We start from the raw sequence: 20,785 nt of genomic DNA, 5'->3' as shown, positions 1-20,785 counted from the left end.
GCTTGACCAGAGGTCAAACAAGAAGTCCAGATAGGTCAGCCACCTGTGGACCTCCCCATTCTCTTGGTGGCCCTCACCCTGGTGCCCCTCCCCAATGCCCCTTCCTCAGGAGGTGTGTCCCAGCCTGCAACTTGGGCACATACCTCCTGCCTCAATCAGAGGCCCTGCCAGCTGTCAGAAGTCCAGCCTCCCACAGGCCACACCAACCAGAAGACCAAAGAGAAAACAGAAACCAAGGAATAAAATATCCATGCAACAAAAACAAACTCAGAAATTGACACCTAGACCTAAAATCACCCTAAACCAGTGCAAGAACACAACCGACAACAGCCAATGCAGTATGTCATCACAGAGCCCAGTTGTCTCACCACCTAAGGCCATGAATAGTCCAACATAGCTGAAAGACAAGAAAAAACAAACGGTTGAAGGGAACGAATAACACTGTTCAAGACTGAACATGGAGAACAGAATAATGAAAACACAAAGTGAGGGAATTCTAGAAATGAAAAAAAAATTCTAGGTAAGGGAACAGAAACTACAGAATAGAACAGACAGAAGAGAGAATCTCAGTCATTGAAGATACAATAGAAGAAATAAATACACCAGTCAAAGAAAATATTAAATCTGTAAGAATTCCTGACATAAAACATTCAGGAAATCTGGGACACTATGAAAAGACCAAACCTAAAAATACCAGGAATAGAAGAATTCCAGGTCAAAGGCCCAGAAAATATTTTCAACAAAATCATAGAAGAAAATTTCCCTAACCTAAATAAGGAGATGCCTATAAAGACACAAAAAGCATACAGAACACCAAATAGGCTGGAGAAAATAAAGTTCCCCTGCTACGTAATAATCAAAACACTAAACACACAGAACAAAGAAAGAATGTTAAAAGCTGCAAGGGAAAAAGAGCAAGAAACACAGAAAGGCAGATCTATTAGAATCATTCCTAACTTCTCAATGCAGACTCTAAAAGCCAGAAGGATCTGGACAAATGTTCTACAGACTCTAAAAGACTACATATGCCAGCCCAGACTACTACACCCAGGAAACTTTCAATCACCATAAATGTTCTGAGAAAACAAAAAAAGATTCCCTGGTGATGATGGGTAAAGAGACACCTTGTTGGTGCTGGTGTTCTTATATCAGTCAGGGGCAGAGCTGATGGCAATCCTTTGTTCATCCTAGCTTGATGCCTGGCTTGGTGGGCAAAGCTGTCTTATGCCTAGGACTAATAAAATGAAATAAAATCAAATCCAGACAGTACAGTACAAGAGGAGGAAGACAGAGACCTGAGGACCACCATGTCACCCAGACCGGCCCTCCAACACATGGCACAGGTGGGCCACAGACACCAGCTTGCTGCCACATCACGAAGCAAGGATGGAGGAGGACATCACCCAGGGGCCCACTAGCTGAGTGGCCAGCCTGCAGGGCTATACAAGTATGTGGTGGTCACATGGGAGGGTAAGAGAAGTGGAGCAGCTTGAACATTATGAAGAGAAATGAAACTGGAGACTCTAGAGTGGAGAGGAGTAGTCTGTAATAAGTGGGCAATCCTGCTACCTGGGGCCATGGTGAGGTCCTAGGCCACGATGACACTGAGTATCTGAGTCCATGGCTACATACAGACGCAGGGGGTTGGTGTTGATGTCCCTGGCTCATATTACCACTAAAGAACATGAGGGCATGAATGTGGGAGAGCTGACCCTGCCACTCCTCTGCTGTGGGGTGGCACAGGTGCAGAAGTGATGCCTCTACCTCTTCACACCTCTAGCAGTCAGGAAAGCTGTCCACAGGACCATGAGCTCAGGAGAACCATGTAGGAATCAGTTAAGTGGGTCAGCACAGCAGAGCTGACTCTGTTGAGTCAGAGTAGGAGCACAGGTGAATCAGCTCTGAGGGTGAGAGCTTGAGAGAACTGTCCTCAACACTGGTCTGCTGTGAGGTGGGAGGTGACATAGGTGCAGGGGTAAGTGTCTCTTCCTCCTCCTTGACAACTGTAGTAGCTGGGAGAGTGACTCTGGGGTCATGAGAGGGGAACAGTTAGCCCTGTCCCCTCACTGGCTGTAGCACTCAGAAGAGAGGGCACTGCCTAGGCAATACAATGGAGCTGACTCTGGAGGTGTGGGTGTGGGTGAGCTGGCCCCAAGGGCATGAGAGCAGGAGAGCTGACCCTGCCTCCTGCCAATGGTAGCATTAGGTAGTCTAGTTGGCAGGCTGACCAGCAGCTACCACCCAGGCCCAGATCTAGAGCTCTGAATTGGTCCTCCCCAAAATCTCTATCATTTACTAATGGTTGGGACAAATGAAAAGGCCATTTCTGCTGTTCCAAAGCTGCAGGATCGCCATGACACAGCGCAACAGGATAACCAGAAGTCTCAATGAGGATCCAATATTATCATGTCACAGATGCCAGAGATCTCGAATGAGATCAATGACTCACTGCAATGAACATCTGCAAGTGAAGATGTGTGGACAGAGGGATAGACTGTGGGGCACACTGTGACATACTATAGCTGTCATGATGAGATGTTTTCTATAAGCTGGGATTTTTGTTGTTGTTGATGTTTGTTTTATTGGGGGTGGCAATGCAAGGGCAAAGGGGGGATATGAAGGGACCGGTAGATGAGCAGGACTGGGGGGGTACATGGTGTGAAACTCAAAATGAATGAATAAAATGCTTTTTAAAAAGTATTCCATGATAAAGTAAAATTTAAACAATATGCATCTATAAATCCAGTCCTACAGAAGGGAGAAGAAAAACTTCAACCCAAGGAGTTAACCACACCCATGAGAACACAGGAAATCAATAATCTCACACCAGCAAAACTAAGAGCAGGGAAACATACACATATATCCACCACTCCCACCACTAAAATAACCAAATTAACTATCATTGGTCACTCATATCTCTTAATATCAATGGATTCAATTCCCCAATAAAAAGACACAGACTAACAATGAATGGGAAAACAGGATTCATCTTGCTACTGCATACAAGAAACACACCTCAACATCAAAGATTGACATTGCTTCACCAAAATGAATCAAGAGATGGGGAAAGAAGCTTCATACTCATCAAAGGAAAAATCCACCATGATGATGTTTCAATTCTTACCATGCTCCCAATGCAAAGAGCACCCATGTTTGTAAAAGAAACAAGAAAGCTTAAAACACACACTGGTTCTTACACACTGAGTGGGAGACTTCAATATCCCACTCCCACCCAATAGACAGATTGCCCAGACAAAAATTAAACAGAGAAATACTGAAGCTAAAGTTGTTATAAGTTAAATGGATCTAGCATATCTAAAGAACATTTCACCCAAACATGAAAGAATACCTTCTTCTCAGCACCCCATGGAACAAAGCAAGACTCAGCAGATACAAAAAAACTTAAATAACTCTCTGCATCCTATTAGACTACCACAGAATAAAACTGGATTTCAACAACAACAACAACATCTATAAACTCATAGAAACTAAACAACTCTCTATTGATTAACTCCTGGATAAGACAGAAATAAAGAAATTAAAGACTTTCTAGAATTCAATGAAAATGAAAACACAACATACCAACTGACACCAAGGAAATTCAAAGAGTCATTGGGTTATACTTTAAAAATCTGTATTACACAAAATTGGAAAAACTAAAATGGATTTTGATAGATATCACTTAAAAAGTTAAATCAAGATCCGAGAAGCAACTTAAATAATCTATAACCCCTAAGGAAATAGAAGCAGTCATTAAAAGTCTTCTAGCCAAAAAAAATCTCAGGGCCAGAAGATTTCAGCATATAATTCTATCAGACTTTCAAGGAAGGGCTAACACCAATACTCCTCAAATTACTTCCACAAAATAGAAACAGAAGGAATATAGCCAAACAAATTTTATGAGGCCACAATCACACCAATACCCAAACTACACAAGGATTCAACAACCAAAAAAAAAAAAAAGAGAGAGAGAAAAATAACCAAGTTCCCTTATAAACAGGGATGCAATAAATAATAAAATACTCACAAGCTAAATTCAAGAAGATCATCACCATGACAAGAAGCCCTCATCCTCGAGACGGAGGGATGGCTCAACATAGGAAAACCAGTCAGTGTAAACACTACATAAACAAACTGAAGGAAGAAGAGCTGTAATCCCAGCAGCACTCAGAAGGCCAAGAAAGGAGGACTCAAGATCCCAAGTCAGTTTGAGTTCCAGAAAAAAGAAAATAAATGGCCCTTAAACAAATACTTAGAATAAACAAACAAAACCCATCTGCTTATAAACTGGTCCAAATGATACTCCATACAAAAACAAGCAAAAATCCTACCTGGGTAACTCACAAAACATGAAGCCTACCTGATGAGTATGCACATCCTAGCTCACTAATAGAAAGGAACATGTATATTCAAGTCATAATGAAATGTCATTTCAAAATCAAGAGAAAATTAACACCACCATGTATTTATGACCAATTAAAGCCTCAAATTTTGCTTTTGAAAGTGAAAATCATACAAATATTGTGAAGTAGTTTGGCACCATTTATCAAGAGGGCAAGTGTCTAGATGGTCTTTCCTGTTTTTTTGATCTAGCAATAACCTGAAAATAATTCAATACCAATTAAGAGAGAGAAAAATTGTGAATGCTTATAAAACAGAAAAATCTAGATTGTGAAATCAAATAATAAATTGTAGGACTATAATGTTACACAAAACTGCAAATTAAAGTTCAAAATACACAAAAGAATTCATTTATTGTAGTCTAAATACATAGTAGAATTTGAGACAAGGTAAACATTAAAACAAGATTATGACTGTTTATGAAGAGACACGACCAAGAAAATTCACATGTGAGATTTCAGAGATGCTAATCAAGTGTTTAAAAATGAATCCAAACACTGACAGCATGGGACTCTCAAGACTGTAAAGCCAAAGCCAACTCAAGAGGGGGACTTACAGGAGTGTAAACAATCATTTCTAAACAAAAGGAACATTATAGCAAAGGATTATAGAAATTAGAAATAATAACAAGTACATATGATCCTACCTTAATTGGTGAAATATGAGAATGAGAAACAAATCCATGGACATTCTCAATCTCTGACAGGTTCTTCTCTGAGACATGAACCAATTCTGGACCTAGCACCTCATTTGTGACTTGTGGGGAAATATGCTCTGGAGGAAGTACCTCTTCATCCTGATACCGGTATTTCTGTGAAGTAAAGAAAACTATTAAAAATGAAGAAACCCTAAAACCAAAGGAACATTAATTTTAAAAATGACTTCCATAACTATTCAAATATTAAAAATAAACAATGTGAAAGTATTTAGTATAGCTTAATACATAAAATTTGAGAAAAACAAGACTCCATTTTAAAGTCAAGATAAATGTTTCTTTTTTTAAAATTGCAATAGAAGCCTAAATATTAATTTGCCCATTTCTTTCTTATCCAACGCTACGTGAATATCTAAAAGGCAACTGTTTGAATGAAGTCAGCATGAAAATCTGCTTATTTAGCTAAATTGGTCTGGTTCCTTATTCAGTTAACTTGCATAAAAAAGAAAATAAACTAGTCAGCCATTTCAATTTGGAACTGAAAATTAGCTCAGCAGAAAATAGCATTTTCCTTTACCTAACAAAAGTAATCGTAATCATTTGTGTGTGCCTGGATGAATGGATGATGCATGTGCTTGCACACACACACACACACACACACACACACACACACACACCACACATTGGGGGTGGGGGGAGAAGGAGGGAGAGAGAAAGAAAGAAGCAGTTCACAACAGCCTTAAGCAGCCAACTTAGATATCCATCTACAAAGGAATGGGTAAAAGCAATGCACGCACATCCGCACGTAGAGAACTTTTACTATAAAGAAGTAAGTTCTGTTTATAGAAGAATGGATGCACCCGGAGATAATCATTAGGTGAATAAAGTCAGTCTCAAGAAGCATAAACAGTACATGTTTTATATCATTTGTGGGTTTTAGACTTCATGTAAATACATATATATATATACATACACATGGTATGAAAGCAGGGGACAAAGGTGACTAATGAAAGAAAGGATGTATAGGGGAGGATAGTGTTGTATGGGAGAAATACACTCCAATGTACATATACCTTTATGTTAACCAGTATCATTTTCAGTGTAAAAACAGCAGAGCAACGACAACAAAAAGAAATAGTGTTGACAAAGAACACAAATACTGGATTAATATAGGATAACGACTGGCCTGGCAAGATACTCCCCCCTCCTCGTCCAATAGTAATAATATGAATGTTATCAGCAGTAACCACTTTCTGACTGGATTTAAGGTTTGCTTAATGGGCTGGAGAAATGGTTCAGCAGTTAAGAGCACTGACTGCTCTTCCAGAGGTCCTGAGTTCAATTCCCAGCAACCACATGGTGGCTCACAACAATCTGTAATGGTATCCAAGGCCTCTCCTGGTGTGTCTGAAGAAAGTGACAGTGTACTTACATAAAATAAGTAAATCTTTAAAAAAATAAAAGTTGGCTTCACAAGATGGAGCCTATGCCTCATACCTGGACCAAAAACTTACCAGTGCCTAGGTCACAGTCTCTAGGGGAGAACCCAATACTATTATCATTCTAAGTGAACATAGTAATAAACCGCAAAGGTTAAATTCTTATCAGTATACACATATACTAGAGAGTCTCTTACCCTCTTCAGAGAAGGTTCTTTTTATAGTATGCATGTAGATATATAACTCAGTTAAGTGGAAGTAAAATCTAAATACTCATAGCATTTATGATACAAAGAAAGAAGCCAGATTTGTAACTTTAAAGGTGCTCCATAACTGGCCTGTACTTTTAGGAGAGATATATCCACAAGGACCCTGATTTTAGGGTGGTTAAAAAAACAAAAAAAACCCTTTTTTTGAAAGTACCTATTAATAGATTCTCCCTGCCCTCGCCAAAAGGCCTTAGTAAACTCATCACAAGAAATTCTATATAAGTTAAATTAGGTTAAAAAAAAATTAGGAAAGGTTTTAGATACAAATTATTGGACTAAAAAAAGCATGTTTTAAAATTGGATATTTATGTAATACAAAAAAGTCATATATGTACATAAGTAAAACTATAAATACACAGTAAAACAGTATATGCATTGAATAAGCATAAAGATGTGTGTATTCATACCCATGAATGTAGACTAAAGGAATTAACAATAACAAATAAATTAGTTCATTCAGTCTGGTCTTCAGTCGAGCTGAGGTTTTGAACCCTGGTAGAACCCGATGGGTGGTAATTCCCATGTACATGGGACGGAAGGCGTACCCTCCTGTCTCCTGGACCTGTGGCTCCTATTGAAGTTACCATCCCCACAGTCCCCACAGGAGAGGCTCGTGGCTAGCAGTCATGTACACAGCCACAGCTTCCCAAGCTTCTGACCTTCAGGCTAGACTTCTAGTTACCTAGCAACAGCAAGATAACAAGGCCATTATAAGAGGGGCTGCTTGGCCCCACCTCACTCTCTCCCTCTTACTCTCTAAGCTTTTACTTCTAAGCTTTCACCTTTCTTATTCTCTAACTCTCTTTCTCTCTTTCCCTTCCCCCTTTCTCCTCTTGGCTATGGCCGGTCTCTCTCGCTTTCCACCTTTTCTCTTTCCCCTTGCCTTTCTACAATAAAGCTCTAAAACAATACACTGTCTCTGTTTATCAAGGCCCGGACTAAGGACTCTTGTGTGGGAACCTCTCTCCCCTGCCCTCTCTCCCCTTATTTCTGGGACTTGGTGCTCCTCTGCTGTATCCAGCGTGGGATGCCCGAGACTGAGAACCTGCCCCTTGTCCACCCCCTGCAGAGTGGGGTCAGTGGCTTCACAAAGCCAGATGCCCAACCTGGGCTGAGTGGAAAGCGTCTGGCAGGCCTCCCACATCCAGAGCACAGGAACTCTGTCCCGACCTGGGCTCTTTCTCTCCCCTCTCTTCCCCTACACCCACAGCCCAGCAAGAAAGCACTTTAGATATTTTTTTCTAGCTACCTTTTAATGTATATATTTTCTCCTGATTTCTTTTTTAAATTAATTTTTTCTTTAAGATTTAATTTTCTTTTACATATAAGTGTGATTTGCCTGACTTTATCTTGTTTGCAGTGCCCTCAGGGCCAGAGGAAAGAAATGGATCCTCTGGAACTGGAGTTACTGACTGCTGTCAGCTGCCACGGAAGGGGAACCCAACCCAGGTCCTCTTAACCACTTAACCTCTTAACCACTGAGCCATCTAATGGTGTCAGGAAGTACAAAATATCTAGTTATTTCTTTTTGTGATAGTAGTTCCTCTTGAATACTAATGCCTAAAAGAAGACATTCCATGAAAAGGGTTTGAACAATGCTGACAAGCAAATCTTTTTACTAACTGAACAGAGAACATATAAAACTCCACTTTGGAGGCAGAGGCAGGCGGATTTCTGAGTTCAAGGCCAGACTGGTCTACAAAGTTAGTTCCAGGACAGCCAGGGCTACACAGAGAAACCCTGTCTCGAAAAACAAAAAAACAAAAAACAAACAAACAAAAAAAAAACCCTCCACTCACCAATTATTTGCTTACTTACTGTATGATACATACAAGAGGAACAGGAGAAATGCATGAAGTTTTCTTTCTATGAGCAGATTTCAATTTATACAAAAGTTGTTTACCATCCTCCTAACATGACCCATAATAGCTATAAATATCTCACCTTGCTCCCTACCTGCCACTTCAACATTTTCAAGCAGATCTCAATGTCATATGGAATTGCAAGGGACCAAGAATGGCCAGAATGAATCTTTGAACATAAGAATGAAGTAAAGAAACTCATACCTCCTGATTCTAGATGTCAATACAGAGATAGTCACAAAAAGTGGGTTGGGGGTGTAGGTCAACTAGTTACATACTTCCCCAGCCTCCTGCCTTCCTGAAGTAAGAGTCAATTCTCAGAACTGGGTAAACTGAGAGTGCTGGTGCACACCTGTGATCCCAGGAACCTGAGCTGGACACTCAGAAAAAGAGCTGGAGCTGGAGAGACGGTTTAGTAGTGAGGAGTGCTTGTTGGACAATCATGGAGATTGGAGCTTAGTTCCAGTATCCCTATCACAAGAAGTTCCTCACAAACATCTGAAATTCCATCACCATGGGATCTGACACCCTCTTCTGACCTTATTCCACTTACCTACACATGTATGTGCAGACAGATACTCATGTACATTAAAAGATCTAAAGAAAAAAGGAAATCCACATTATGGAAACACAAATAGTATTTCCAGAATTCCAAAGGATTGCTAACAACTGAACAACAAAAGACAACATAATTTTAAAATGAATTAAAGAGACATTTTTCAAACATATAAGAATGGTCAATAAGCACATGAAAGGATGTTTAACATTGTCAGTCATAAAGTTTGGAGCTGAGACAAAAGGATGGACCATCTAGAGACTGCCATATCCAGGGATCCATCCCATAATTAGCCTCCAAACGATGGCACCATTGCATACACTAGCAAGCGTTTGCTGAAAGGACCCTGATATAGCTGTCTCTTGTGAGACTATACCGGGGCCTATCAAACACAGAAGTGGATGCTCACAGTCAGCTATTGGATGGATCACAGGGCCCCCAATGGAGGAGCTAGAGAAAGTANCCAAGGAGCTGAAGGGATCTGCAACCCTGTAGGTGCAACAACATTATGAACTAACCAGTACCCCGGAGCTCTTGACTCTAGCTGCATATGTATCAAAAGATGGCCTAGTCGGCCATCACTGGAAAGAGAGGCCCATTGGACATGCAAACTTTATATGCCTCAGTACAGGGGAACGCCAGGGCCAAAAAGTGGGAATGAGTGGGTACAGGAGTGGGGGGGGGAGGTTATGGGGGACTTTTGAGATAGCATTGGAAATGTAATTGAGGAAAATACGTAATAATAATAAAAAAAAACACATTGTCAGTCATGACCAAAGTCAAAACTATAACGTGCTATTACTCAATATCCAATAGGTATAATAAAACCACTGACAGTTATCTGTTGGAGATACATAAAGCAGACTCCAAATACTTTTGGTGGGTACTCTGTGGTGTGGTATACTCTGTAAAACGGAGTAACAGTTCCTGAGGGTTTCAAGAGTTACACATCACTCAACAATTCCATGTCTCAGGACACAGAAGAACTGAGAATAAGCCCTCAGAATTTAGAAGTGTTTACAGCAGCATTACTCAGAGGAGTCCCAGAGCAGTTCAAATGCCAATTAACTTACAAATACAAAAAACATATACATCCATGATGTAGTAATATCTCTAAAGGTGAACTACAGATCTGTAACACAGGGCTTCACTAGGGCTTGTATTGTTATAAACGCTATGGCCAAAAATAACTAACTTGATGAGTGTCAGAACATGGCCCAAGAATGGAGTCCTGTGAGGAGATTTCTGAGTGTTTGTGAGAAAACTTCAAGAAACAAAGACAAGAATCTGTGACCTCAGTTTCTTCAATAACACAGATTTATTCTGGGATTATGTTTCTATGCCCCACCCCAGGTGTAGTAAATAAGAGTAAATTAATTTCAGAGTATTCATTACACTTGGCTTTTCTTATTTGTTTATATGCCTCTATGGGCATGGCATACAGCTTGCCTACTACTGTGCACAATGTGCCTGCCAGTACCGCCTGTGCTTTGGATTGTGCGGTTTACTCCTGAGATGTGAGTCTACTTGTTTATTAGCTTCCCCTCTCCCAGATCCCACTGCCTCTAGAGCAATAAAGAGGAGGGGAAGGGTTTATTTCATTACAGCTGTAGTCTATCACTGAGGCAAGTCAGGGCAAGAACTCAAGCAGGGCAAGAGTCTGACAGCATAACTGATATAGACATCATGGAAGAAGAATAGTCACAGGCTTGTCCCTCATGGGCTGCTCAGTCAGCTTTCTTCTAGTGCCCAGGACCACCTACTGAGAGGTGTCCCGGCCCACAGAGATCTGGGCTCTCCTACATAAATTATCAATTGAGAAAATATAATGCAGGATCATCCACAGGCCAATCTGGTAGAGGCATTTTTCTCAGCTGAAGTTTCCTATTCTAAAATAACTCTAGCTTGTGTCAAGTTGACATAAAAGTAGCACAACACAGAAGCCTGAAAACATTACACTATGTATAAGAAGCCAAACACAAAAGGCTACTGTTCTAGTTTACTTAATGATAAAGACAATGACTAAGTGAGGGACTTAGTGAGGAAAGTGTTTATTCAGCTCATGTGTTGTGTCCTGATCACAGTTCATCACGTTGGGGACACCAAGGCAGGAACTCAAGCAAAGACCATGGAGAAATGCGGCATACCACCTGCCAAGTAAGCTGGGCCCTCCCATTTCTAGGTTCATGGTCCTGGTAGTAGAGGAGTTCCAAGACCAGGGAAGGAAGAAGAGATCCCACCGTTAGGAATAGGCAATAGGCAGCAAAACTTAGGCTGTTGGTTGGCAGGAATACTTGTCTGCAGTCTGACAGTTCTTGAGAGCTTCAGGGATGCAATCTTAACAGTTTTTAGCAGGGGGAGCTGGGGAGAACGGGAGTCATACTAGCCATGCTCACTAGAATCGCTTCACTGACATCAATCAATCAAGAAAATGTCCTCACAGACTTGCCTACAGGCCAATCTGAGAGAGCCAATTCCTCAACTGAGATTTTTCTCTTCAAATATGTCCCTGTGTCAAGCTGACAACCAACAACAAAAACCCCATATAACTAGTAAGGCTACATGTTATAAAACTGCATTTATAAGAAATGTTCAGATTAGGTAAACATATATCCAGAAAATAGAAGTTTGCCCAGGAGAGGAGACAGGAATCAACTGGTAGTACTTACAAAATCTCTCTTGTGTGCAATGAAAAGATTCTAGAACAAATGGTACAAGTTACAGAACCTTCTGTGCACAGAATTGTATTCTCTACAAAGGTTAATCCACCTGATGAGAATCTGAAGTCTATAACTGCAGAACATTTTCTCTTCTTCAGTGACATAGCACAGTAACACTGTTCACATATTTGCATCTACTTCCTTTCATTTGCCTTTGAATATTCATCAGCTGCCAGTCATAAACTGAGATAAGATACTGTCATGTGTGTTTATGATGGGATGTGCCCACTATATATCACAAAATACTCCATGATAAAATCCGTATTTAATAACTATATGGATGGGACCCCCACAGGAACCAGGAAAGCATAAACCCCCACCCAGCCAGAGGCATGGGTTCCTTCCAGCTTGCACCTGTTCCAAGAGCAGACCCCAGGGCTCTGGCTCCCCTCCCACCCCTGCAACACTCAGAGAAAGCTTGACTCCCAGGAGCTCAGACACAACAGGATCTCAGGAGCTGGTCACCCCAGGATTTCAGGATCCCAGAGGCAGCTTGACTACCAGGAGCTCTGACACACACCAGGATCTCAGGATCCCAGGATCCCATAATCACAGGATCACAGAGACAGCAGGACTCCGAGGGGTTCTGACACAACCAGGATCACAGGAGGGACAGGCTCCAGTCAGAGATAGCAAGAGCAGGTACCACTAGTAACAACCATAACCAGATGACGAGGGGCAAGAGCAAGAACATAAGCAACAGAAACTAAGGCTACATGGCACCATCAAAACCCAGTTTTCCCACTACAGCAAGTCCTGGATACACCAAAACACGGACTCAAGACTCGGATTTAAAATTACATCTCATGATGATGATAAAGAACTTTAAGAGGGGCATAAATAACTGCCTTAAAGAAATACAGGAGAACACAGGTTAAAAAGGTAGAAGCCCTTAAAGAGAAAACAAAAATCCCTTAAAGAATTACAAAAAACACAACCAATCAGGTGAAGGAATTAAACAAAACCTTCCAGGATCTAAAATTGGAAATAGAAACAATAATAATAATAAAAAAAAATCCCAAAGGGAGACAACCCTGGAGATAAAAAACCTAGGAAAGAGATCAGTAGACACAGATGCAAGCATCACCAACAGAATACAGAAGATAGAAGAGAGAATCTCAGGTGCAGAATATACCATAGAAAAATATTGACACAATAGTCAAAGAAAATGCAAAATGCAAAAAGCTCCTAACCCCAAACATCCAGGACAGAATGAGAAGAGGAAACATAAGAATAAGGTTTAGAAGAGAGTGAAGATTCCCAACTCAACAGGCTAAACAACATCTTCAGAATTATAGAAGAAAACTTTCGGAACCTAGAGATGCCCATGAACATACAAGAAGCCTACAGAACTCCAAAGAGACTGGATCAGAGAAGAAATTCCTCCCATCACATAGTAATCAAAACTCCAAATGCACAAAACAAAGAAAGAATATTAAAAGCAGTAAGGGAAAAAAGTCAAGTAACATATAAAGGCAGACCTATCAGAATTACACCAGAGGTCTCAACAGAGACTATGAAAGCTAGAAGATCCAGGACAGATGTCATACAGATCCTAAGAGAACATAAATGCCAGCCCAGGAAAACTCTCAATGAACAGTGAACATAGATGGAAAAACCACGATATTTCATAACAAAACCAAATTTAAACAATATCTTTCCACAAATCCAGGCCTACAAATAATAGATGGAAAACTCCAACACAAAGAGGGAAGCTACACCCTAAAAAAGCAAGAAAGTAATCTTCTTTCAACAAACCCAAAAGAAGAGAACCAACCACACAAACATAATTCCACCTCTAGCAACAAAAATAATAGGAAGCAACAATCACTTTTCTTTACTATCTCTTCACATAAATGGACTCAACTGCCAATAAAACAATATAGAGTAACAGACTAGATATAGAAACAGGACCCAGCATGTTGCTGCATATACGAAATGCACCTCAAAGACAGATACTACCTCAAAGTAAAAGACAGGGAAAATTTTTCCAAGCAAATGGTCCCAAGAAACAAGCTGCAGTAGCTATTCTAATTTTGAATAAAATCAACTTTCAACCAAAAGTTATCAAAAAGGATAAGAAAGGACACTTCATACTTAAAGGAAAAATCTACCAAGAACTCTCAATTCTGAACATCTACGTCCAAAATACAAGGGCAACCACATTCATTAAAAAAACAAAAACAAAAAAAACAAAAACACTTTACTAAAGCTCAAAGCACACATTGCACCTCACACAATAATAGACTTCAACAACACCCCACTCTCATCAATGAACAGATCTTGGAAATAGAAACAAAACAGAGATGCGGTGAAACTAACAGAAGTTATGGATCGAATGGATTTAACAGATATCTATAGAACATTTCATCCTAAAACAAAATACACTTTCTTCTCAGCACCTCATGGTACCTTCTCCAAAATTGACCAAATAATTGGTCATAAAACAGGCCTCCACAGATAAGAAAGAAAACTGAAGTAATCCCATGCATTCCTATCAGATGCCCATGGACTAAGGTTGGTCTTTAATAACAACAAAAATAACAGAAAGCTCACATCCACATGGCATGGAAGTTGAACAACACTCTACTCAATAACTTGGTCAAGGAAGAAATAAATAAAGGAATTAAAGACTTTTAATTTTAATGAAAATGAAAGCACAACATACCCAAACTTATGGGACACAATGAAAGCAGTTTTAAGAGGAAAACTCATAGCTTTGAGTGCCTCCAAAAAGAAACTGGCGAGAGCATACAATAGCAGCTTGACAGCACACCTACAGCTCTAGAACAAAAAGCAAATTCACCCAAGAGGAGTAGACTGCAGGAAACTATCAAACTCAGAGCTGAAATCAACCAAGTAGAAACAAAGAAAACTATACAAAGAATCAACAAAGGCAGGGGCTGATTCTTTGAGAAAAATCAACAAGATAGATAGGTAAACCCTTAGCCAGACTAACCAGAGGGCACAGAGACAGTATCCAAATTAACAAAATCAGAAATGAAAAGGGAGACATAACAACAGAAATGGAGGAAATTGAAAAAAACCATCAGATCCTACTACAAAAGCTTATACTCAACACAACTGGAAAATGTGGATGAAAAGGATGACTTTCTAGAAAGATACCATGGACCAAAGTTAAGTGAGGATCAGATAAACCATCTAACCCCTAAGTCCTTAGTCCTATAACCCCTAAAGAAATAGAAGCAGTCATTAAAACTCTCCCAACCAATAAAAGCCCAGAACCAGATGGATTTAGTGCAGAATTCTATCCGACCTTCAAAAAAGACCTAATACCAACACTCTTCAAACATTTCACAAAACAGAAACAGAAGGAACACTACCTAAATCATTCTATGAAGCCACAATTACGCTGATACCTAAATCACACAAAGACCCAACAAGAAAGAGAACTTCAGACCAATTTCCCTTATGAATATCAATGCAAAAATACTCAATAAAATTCCCACAAACCGAATCCAAGAACACATCAAAATCATCATCCATCATGATCAAGTAGGCTTCATCCCAAGGATGTAGGGATGGTTCAATATATGGAAATCCAATGTAATAATCCACTATATAAACAAACTCAAAGAAAAAAAAACATATAGTCATCTCATTAGATGCTGAGAAAGCATTTGACAAAATTCAACACCCCTTCATGGTACAAGTCTTAGAAAGATCAGGAACTCAAGGCCCATACCTAAACACAGTAAAAGCAGTACACAGCAAACCAGTAACTAACATCAAACTAAATGGAGAGAAACTTGAAGCAATCCCATTAAAATCAGGGACTAGACAAGTCTGCACACTCTCTCCCTACATAGTCAATATAATACTCAAAGTCCTAGCCAGAGCAATTCGACAACAAAAGGAGGTCAAAGGAATACAAATTGGAAAAGAAGTCAAAATACCACTATTTGCAAATGATATGATAGTGACCCCAAAAATTCTAGCAGAGAACTCCTAAACCTGATAAACAAATTCAGAAAAGTGGCTGGTTGTAAAATTAACTCAAATAAATCAGTAGCCTTCTCTACTCAAAGGATAAACAGGCTGAGAAAGAAATTATGGAAATTACACCCTTCACAATAGTCACAAATAACATAAAATACCTTGGTATGACTCTAACCAAGCAAGTGAAAGATCTGTATGATAAAAACTTCAAGTCTCTGAAGAAAAAAATCGAAGAAGATCTCAGAAGATGGAAAGATCCCCCATGCTCATGCACTGGCAGGATTAACATAGTAAAAATGGCTATCTTGCTGAAAGCAATCTAAAGATGCAATGCAATCCCCATCAAAAGTCCAATTCAATTCTTCACAGAGTTAGAAAGAGTAATTTGCAAATTCATTTGGAATTTAAAAAAACCTAGGATAGTGAAAACTATTCTTAACAATAAAAGAACCTCTCTCTGGTGGAATCACCATGCCTGACCTCAAGCTGGACTATAGAACAATTGTGATAAAAACTGTATGTTATTGGTATAGTGACAGGCAGGTACATCAATGGAATAGAATTGAAGACCCAGAAATGAACCCACACATCTATGGTCACTTGATCCTTGACAAAGGAGCTAAAACCATTCAGTGGAAAAAAGACAGCATTTTCAACAAACGGTGCTGGTTCAACTGGTGGTCAGCATGGAAAAGAATGCAAATCGATCCATTCTTATCTCCTGTACAAAGCTCAAGTCCACGTGGATCAAGGACCACCACATAAAACCAGATACACTGAAACTAATAGAAGAGAAACTAGGGAAGAGCCTCGAACACATGGGCACAGGGGAAATTTTTCTGAACAGAACACCAATGGCTTATGCTCTAAGGTCAAGAATAGACAAATGGGACCTCATAAAATTGCAAAGCTTCTGTAAGGCAAAGGACACTATCAATAGGACAAGATGGCAACCAACAGATTGGGAAAAGATTGTTACCGATCCTACATCCCATAGAGGATAATATCCAATATATACAAAGTTAAACTCCAGAGAACCAAATAACCCTACTTAAAAATGGGGTACAGAACTAAATAAAGAATACTTAATTGAGGAATATCAAATGGCTGAGAAGCACCTAAAGAAATGTTCAACATCCTTAATCATCAGGGAAATGCAAATCAAAACAACCCTGAGATTCTACCTCACACCAGTCAGAATGGCTAAGATTTAAAACTTAGGTGACAGCAGATGCTGGTGAGGATGTGGAAAAAGAGTAACACCCCTCCATTGCTGGTGAGGTTGCAAGTTGGTACAACCACTCTGGAAATCAGTCTGGAGGGTCCTCAGAAAATTGGAAATATTACTACCTGAGGACCCAGCTATAACACTCCTGAGCATACACCCAAAAGAAGCTCCAACATATAACAAGGCCACATGCTCCACTATGTTTATAGCAGTGTTATTTATAATAGCCAGAAGCTGGAAATAACCCAGATGTCCCTCAATAGAGGAATAGATACAGAAAATGTGGCTCATTTACACAATGGAGTACTACTCAGCTATTAAAAACAATGACTTCATGAAATTCTTAGGCAAATGGATGGACCTAGAAAATATCATCCTGAGTGAGGTAACCCAGTCACAGAAGAACATACATGGTATGCACTCACTGTTAAGTGGATATTAGCCCAATTGTTTGGAATACCCAAGATACAATTCACAGACCACATGAAACTCAAGAAGAAGGAAGACCAAAGTGTGGATGTTTCAGTCCTTCTTAGAATGGGGAACAAAATATGGGAGGAAATACGGAGACAAAGTGTGGAGCAGAGACTGAAGGAAAGGCCATCCAGAGACTGCCCCACCTGGGGATCCATTCTATATATAGTCACAAACCCAGACACTATTGTGGATGCCAAGATGTACTTGCTGACAGGAGCCTGATATAGCTGTCTCCTGAGAGGCTCTGCCAGTGCATGACAAATACAGAGGTGGATACTTGCAGCCAACCATTGGACTGTGCATGGGGTCCTCAATGGAGGAGTCAGAGAAAGGACTGAAGGAGCTGAATGGATTTGCAACCCCATAAGAAGAACAATACCAACTAACCAGACCCACCCCACCCCCAAGCTCCCAGGGACTAAACCACAAACCAAAGAGTACACATGGAGCAACCATGGCTCCAGCCGCATATGTAGCAGAGGATGGCCTTGTTGGGCTTCAATGGAAGGAGAGGCCCTTGGTCTCTTAAAACCTGAATGCCCCGGTGTGGGGAATGCCAGGGTGGGAAGGCAGGAGTGGGTGTGAGTGGGAGCACCCTCATAGAAGCAGTGGAGGGGGGATGGGATAGCACTTTTTCAGAGGGGAAACTGGGAAAGGGGACAACATCTGAAATGTAAATTAAAAAAAAAACTATGTAGATGAAAATGCTACATTTCTTTTTTATTTTTCCTTAATCATTCAACTTATCTGTTTTTGAATTTGAGTAAAATTTAGTGTTGACATGTGAAGACTTGAAAGTCTTAAATCATATAATTATATAATCAAATTAATGATAAAGCATTTATTTAAGTTTTGGTCAGTAGTTGTACAATGTCCTCTGTTGTTACTGGAGGGACGTAGGAAAGAATTACATACTCTTAAGTGGCTGTCTTCCAAAAGGCCTCCTATCTAAGAACTTAGATCTCAGGACGATTGTTACTGCTTAAAGGTACAAGCAGTGAGCTGGGACACAGCTCAGAACAGGTAAAATGGTTACTGCACAAACCCGAGGACTACAGGTTAGATCCCCACAACCAACATATAACCTGAGTAGGCGTGGAAGTAATCACAGCAGAGATACAAGGATCCCCCAGGCAAGCTGGCTAGTGAAATTAGCCAAAATTGGGGGTGGGGGCTGGGGGGGGAGGGGAGAGAGAGAAAGACCGAGGGAGGGAGAGTAAGAGACAGAGAGGGAAAGAAAGAGAGGGGGAAGGAGGAAGGGGGAGAGAGAGAGAGGAGGAGAGAGGAAAGGGGAACCCTGCCTCAATAAATAAGATACAACTTCTTTCCCAAGTATGAGCCATTAAATTTATGAAAATATTGTGCTTTGATGTCAGGGAAGAAATCTAATATGTAATCAGTATGTACCAAATGGGTAAATAATACACAATCACACAAGACAGTTGACTAATGATTAGCTGTATTCAAATAACACCATATATTTTGGGAATATCTTCACCACTATGTGTACTACATACATAGAATACTGATAAAAGATTTAAAAGAATATATTAATATACCCAATATTCCATATAAACAGAAGGACAAAAGACGTCATTTTATGATATGCTAAAGAAATTAGATATAAGGAACATACCTCAACACAGTAAAAGTCACCTGTATAAGCCAACAGCTAACATTTCACTGACTAGGAAAGAGCTGGTAAGTTACTTGTTAAGATATGAACTGGACAAGAATGCCCATTTTCAATCAATACAGTACTGGAGGGAATGATCAGAGCAATCAAACAATGGAAACAAAAGCCATCCAAATTGATAAAGGGGAAAGCAAACCATTACTATTTACATTCAAAACCTTAAAAGAAAACTCCCAAAATTTTTATCAATAATCTATTAGAATAATCAAATGTAGCAAAGTTGAAGAATAGTTTCAATATACAAAAATCAGTAGTATCATAAGATGTCAGTAGCAAATAATCAAAAATAAAAAGTAAAAGATAATAATGTATACCAGCTACCTTCCCCCTAAAGAACTTAGGAATAAATCTGATCAGGAAGGAAGGAAGGAAGGAAGGAAGGAAGGAAGGAAGGAAGGAAGGAAGGAAGGAAAGAAGGAAAAGGGAAAAAAGGGGAAAAAAGGGAAAAGGGAAAAGGAAAAGGAAAGCCGACAAACCACAATGAGGGGTGGCAAGATGGCTCAGCTGACTTTAAGGATACTTAGGTGCTTACTGGACAAGAATGATGAGTTTGATCCCTGGCGCCCACATAAAGGTGGAAGGAGAGAACTGACTCTAATAAGTTATTTCCTTACCATCACACATATACAAACAATAAAAGAATAGTAAATTTATATGATCTATATATTCAATATACATATCAAAATACATGTAACATTGTCTATAGAACTAGAAAAAGTAACCCTGCCACTTAAATGCAACCATATTTAAAGCCAAAATAATTATGAGATCAAAGCAACAACCATTATGCTACTGGATTTTAAAGTGTAATTTTAATTTAATTTAAATAGATGTTGAGCAAACTGGATAGCCTATAAAAAATAAAATTAAATCAACTCAAAATAGATTTAAAACTTATTTGTAAGACCTAGACCTATGAAATCACTAGAAGAAAAACAGGAACACTACCTCAGGACATTGGAATGGCAAGCATTTTTGAGGGTAAGACCTCAAAGACAGGAAACAAAACAGACTAATAAGATTTCAAATAAAAAACTTGCTGCACAGGAAAAAGAAGCATTCATGACTGAAGAAATGGGGAATGGGGAAAGTGACAACTATACCTTTAACATAGGATCAGCAAGCAGAAAACATCCAATAGCTCAATCCCCAAACAACCCAATTTAAAACCAGGAAATGGACATGAATAGACATTTCTTAAAATGATGCACATACTTAAAATGATGCACATACAAGGCCAAGAGGCATGTCAACCAAGCTCAACATCAGTAACCACCACAGAAAAACAGACACATAGACATCATCTAAGTCCAATTAAAGTGATGACTATCAAAAGACCAAAGCTTATCTTTCTATAGCAATAAGGTCATTAAGGAAAACAGTATGAAAGTGTCTTAAAAATTTAAAAAATAATTTAAGGGAGGAGAGGGAGAGGGAGAGAGGGAGGGAAAAAGGGAGAGAGGGAGGGAGGGAGGGAGGGCATGAGGGAGAGAGAGAGACTGGAACTAGAGCTCAATGAGAG

General features: G+C 39.7%; 1 protein-coding gene, 1 long non-coding RNA gene and 1 other non-coding gene across 20 annotated transcripts in view; 2 read left to right on the top strand and 1 right to left on the bottom strand.

Annotated features, from left to right (window-relative positions):
* The window catches only part of Dlg1 (discs large MAGUK scaffold protein 1), a 201,151-nt gene that overhangs the window by 117,665 nt on the left and 62,701 nt on the right, over positions 1 to 20,785 (bottom strand). For all 18 annotated transcript variants that reach the window (XM_021185184.2, XM_021185188.2, XM_029470491.1 and 15 more), the window contains one exon: positions 5,048 to 5,212. In XM_021185184.2, coding sequence (XP_021040843.1) covers positions 5,048 to 5,212 — 165 coding nt within the window. The remainder of the gene's footprint in view (positions 1 to 5,047; positions 5,213 to 20,785) is intronic.
* Positions 1 to 20,785, top strand: part of LOC110311709 — a 38,584-nt gene that overhangs the window by 17,394 nt on the left and 405 nt on the right. The window contains exon 2 of the long non-coding RNA XR_002379987.2: positions 11,267 to 11,339. This is a non-coding gene — a long non-coding RNA (uncharacterized LOC110311709). The remainder of the gene's footprint in view (positions 1 to 11,266; positions 11,340 to 20,785) is intronic.
* LOC115029621 lies at positions 1,095 to 1,241 on the top strand. The gene has a single exon (XR_003835188.1). It is a non-coding gene; the product is annotated as a small nucleolar RNA SNORA48 (small nucleolar RNA).

This window comes from Mus caroli, chromosome 16 (assembly GCF_900094665.2).
Source record: "Mus caroli chromosome 16, CAROLI_EIJ_v1.1, whole genome shotgun sequence".
Lineage (NCBI taxonomy): Eukaryota > Metazoa > Chordata > Mammalia > Rodentia > Muridae > Mus > Mus caroli.
The sequence above is the reverse complement of the archived record's forward strand: the minus strand, read 5'-3'. Positions and strand labels throughout refer to the sequence as shown.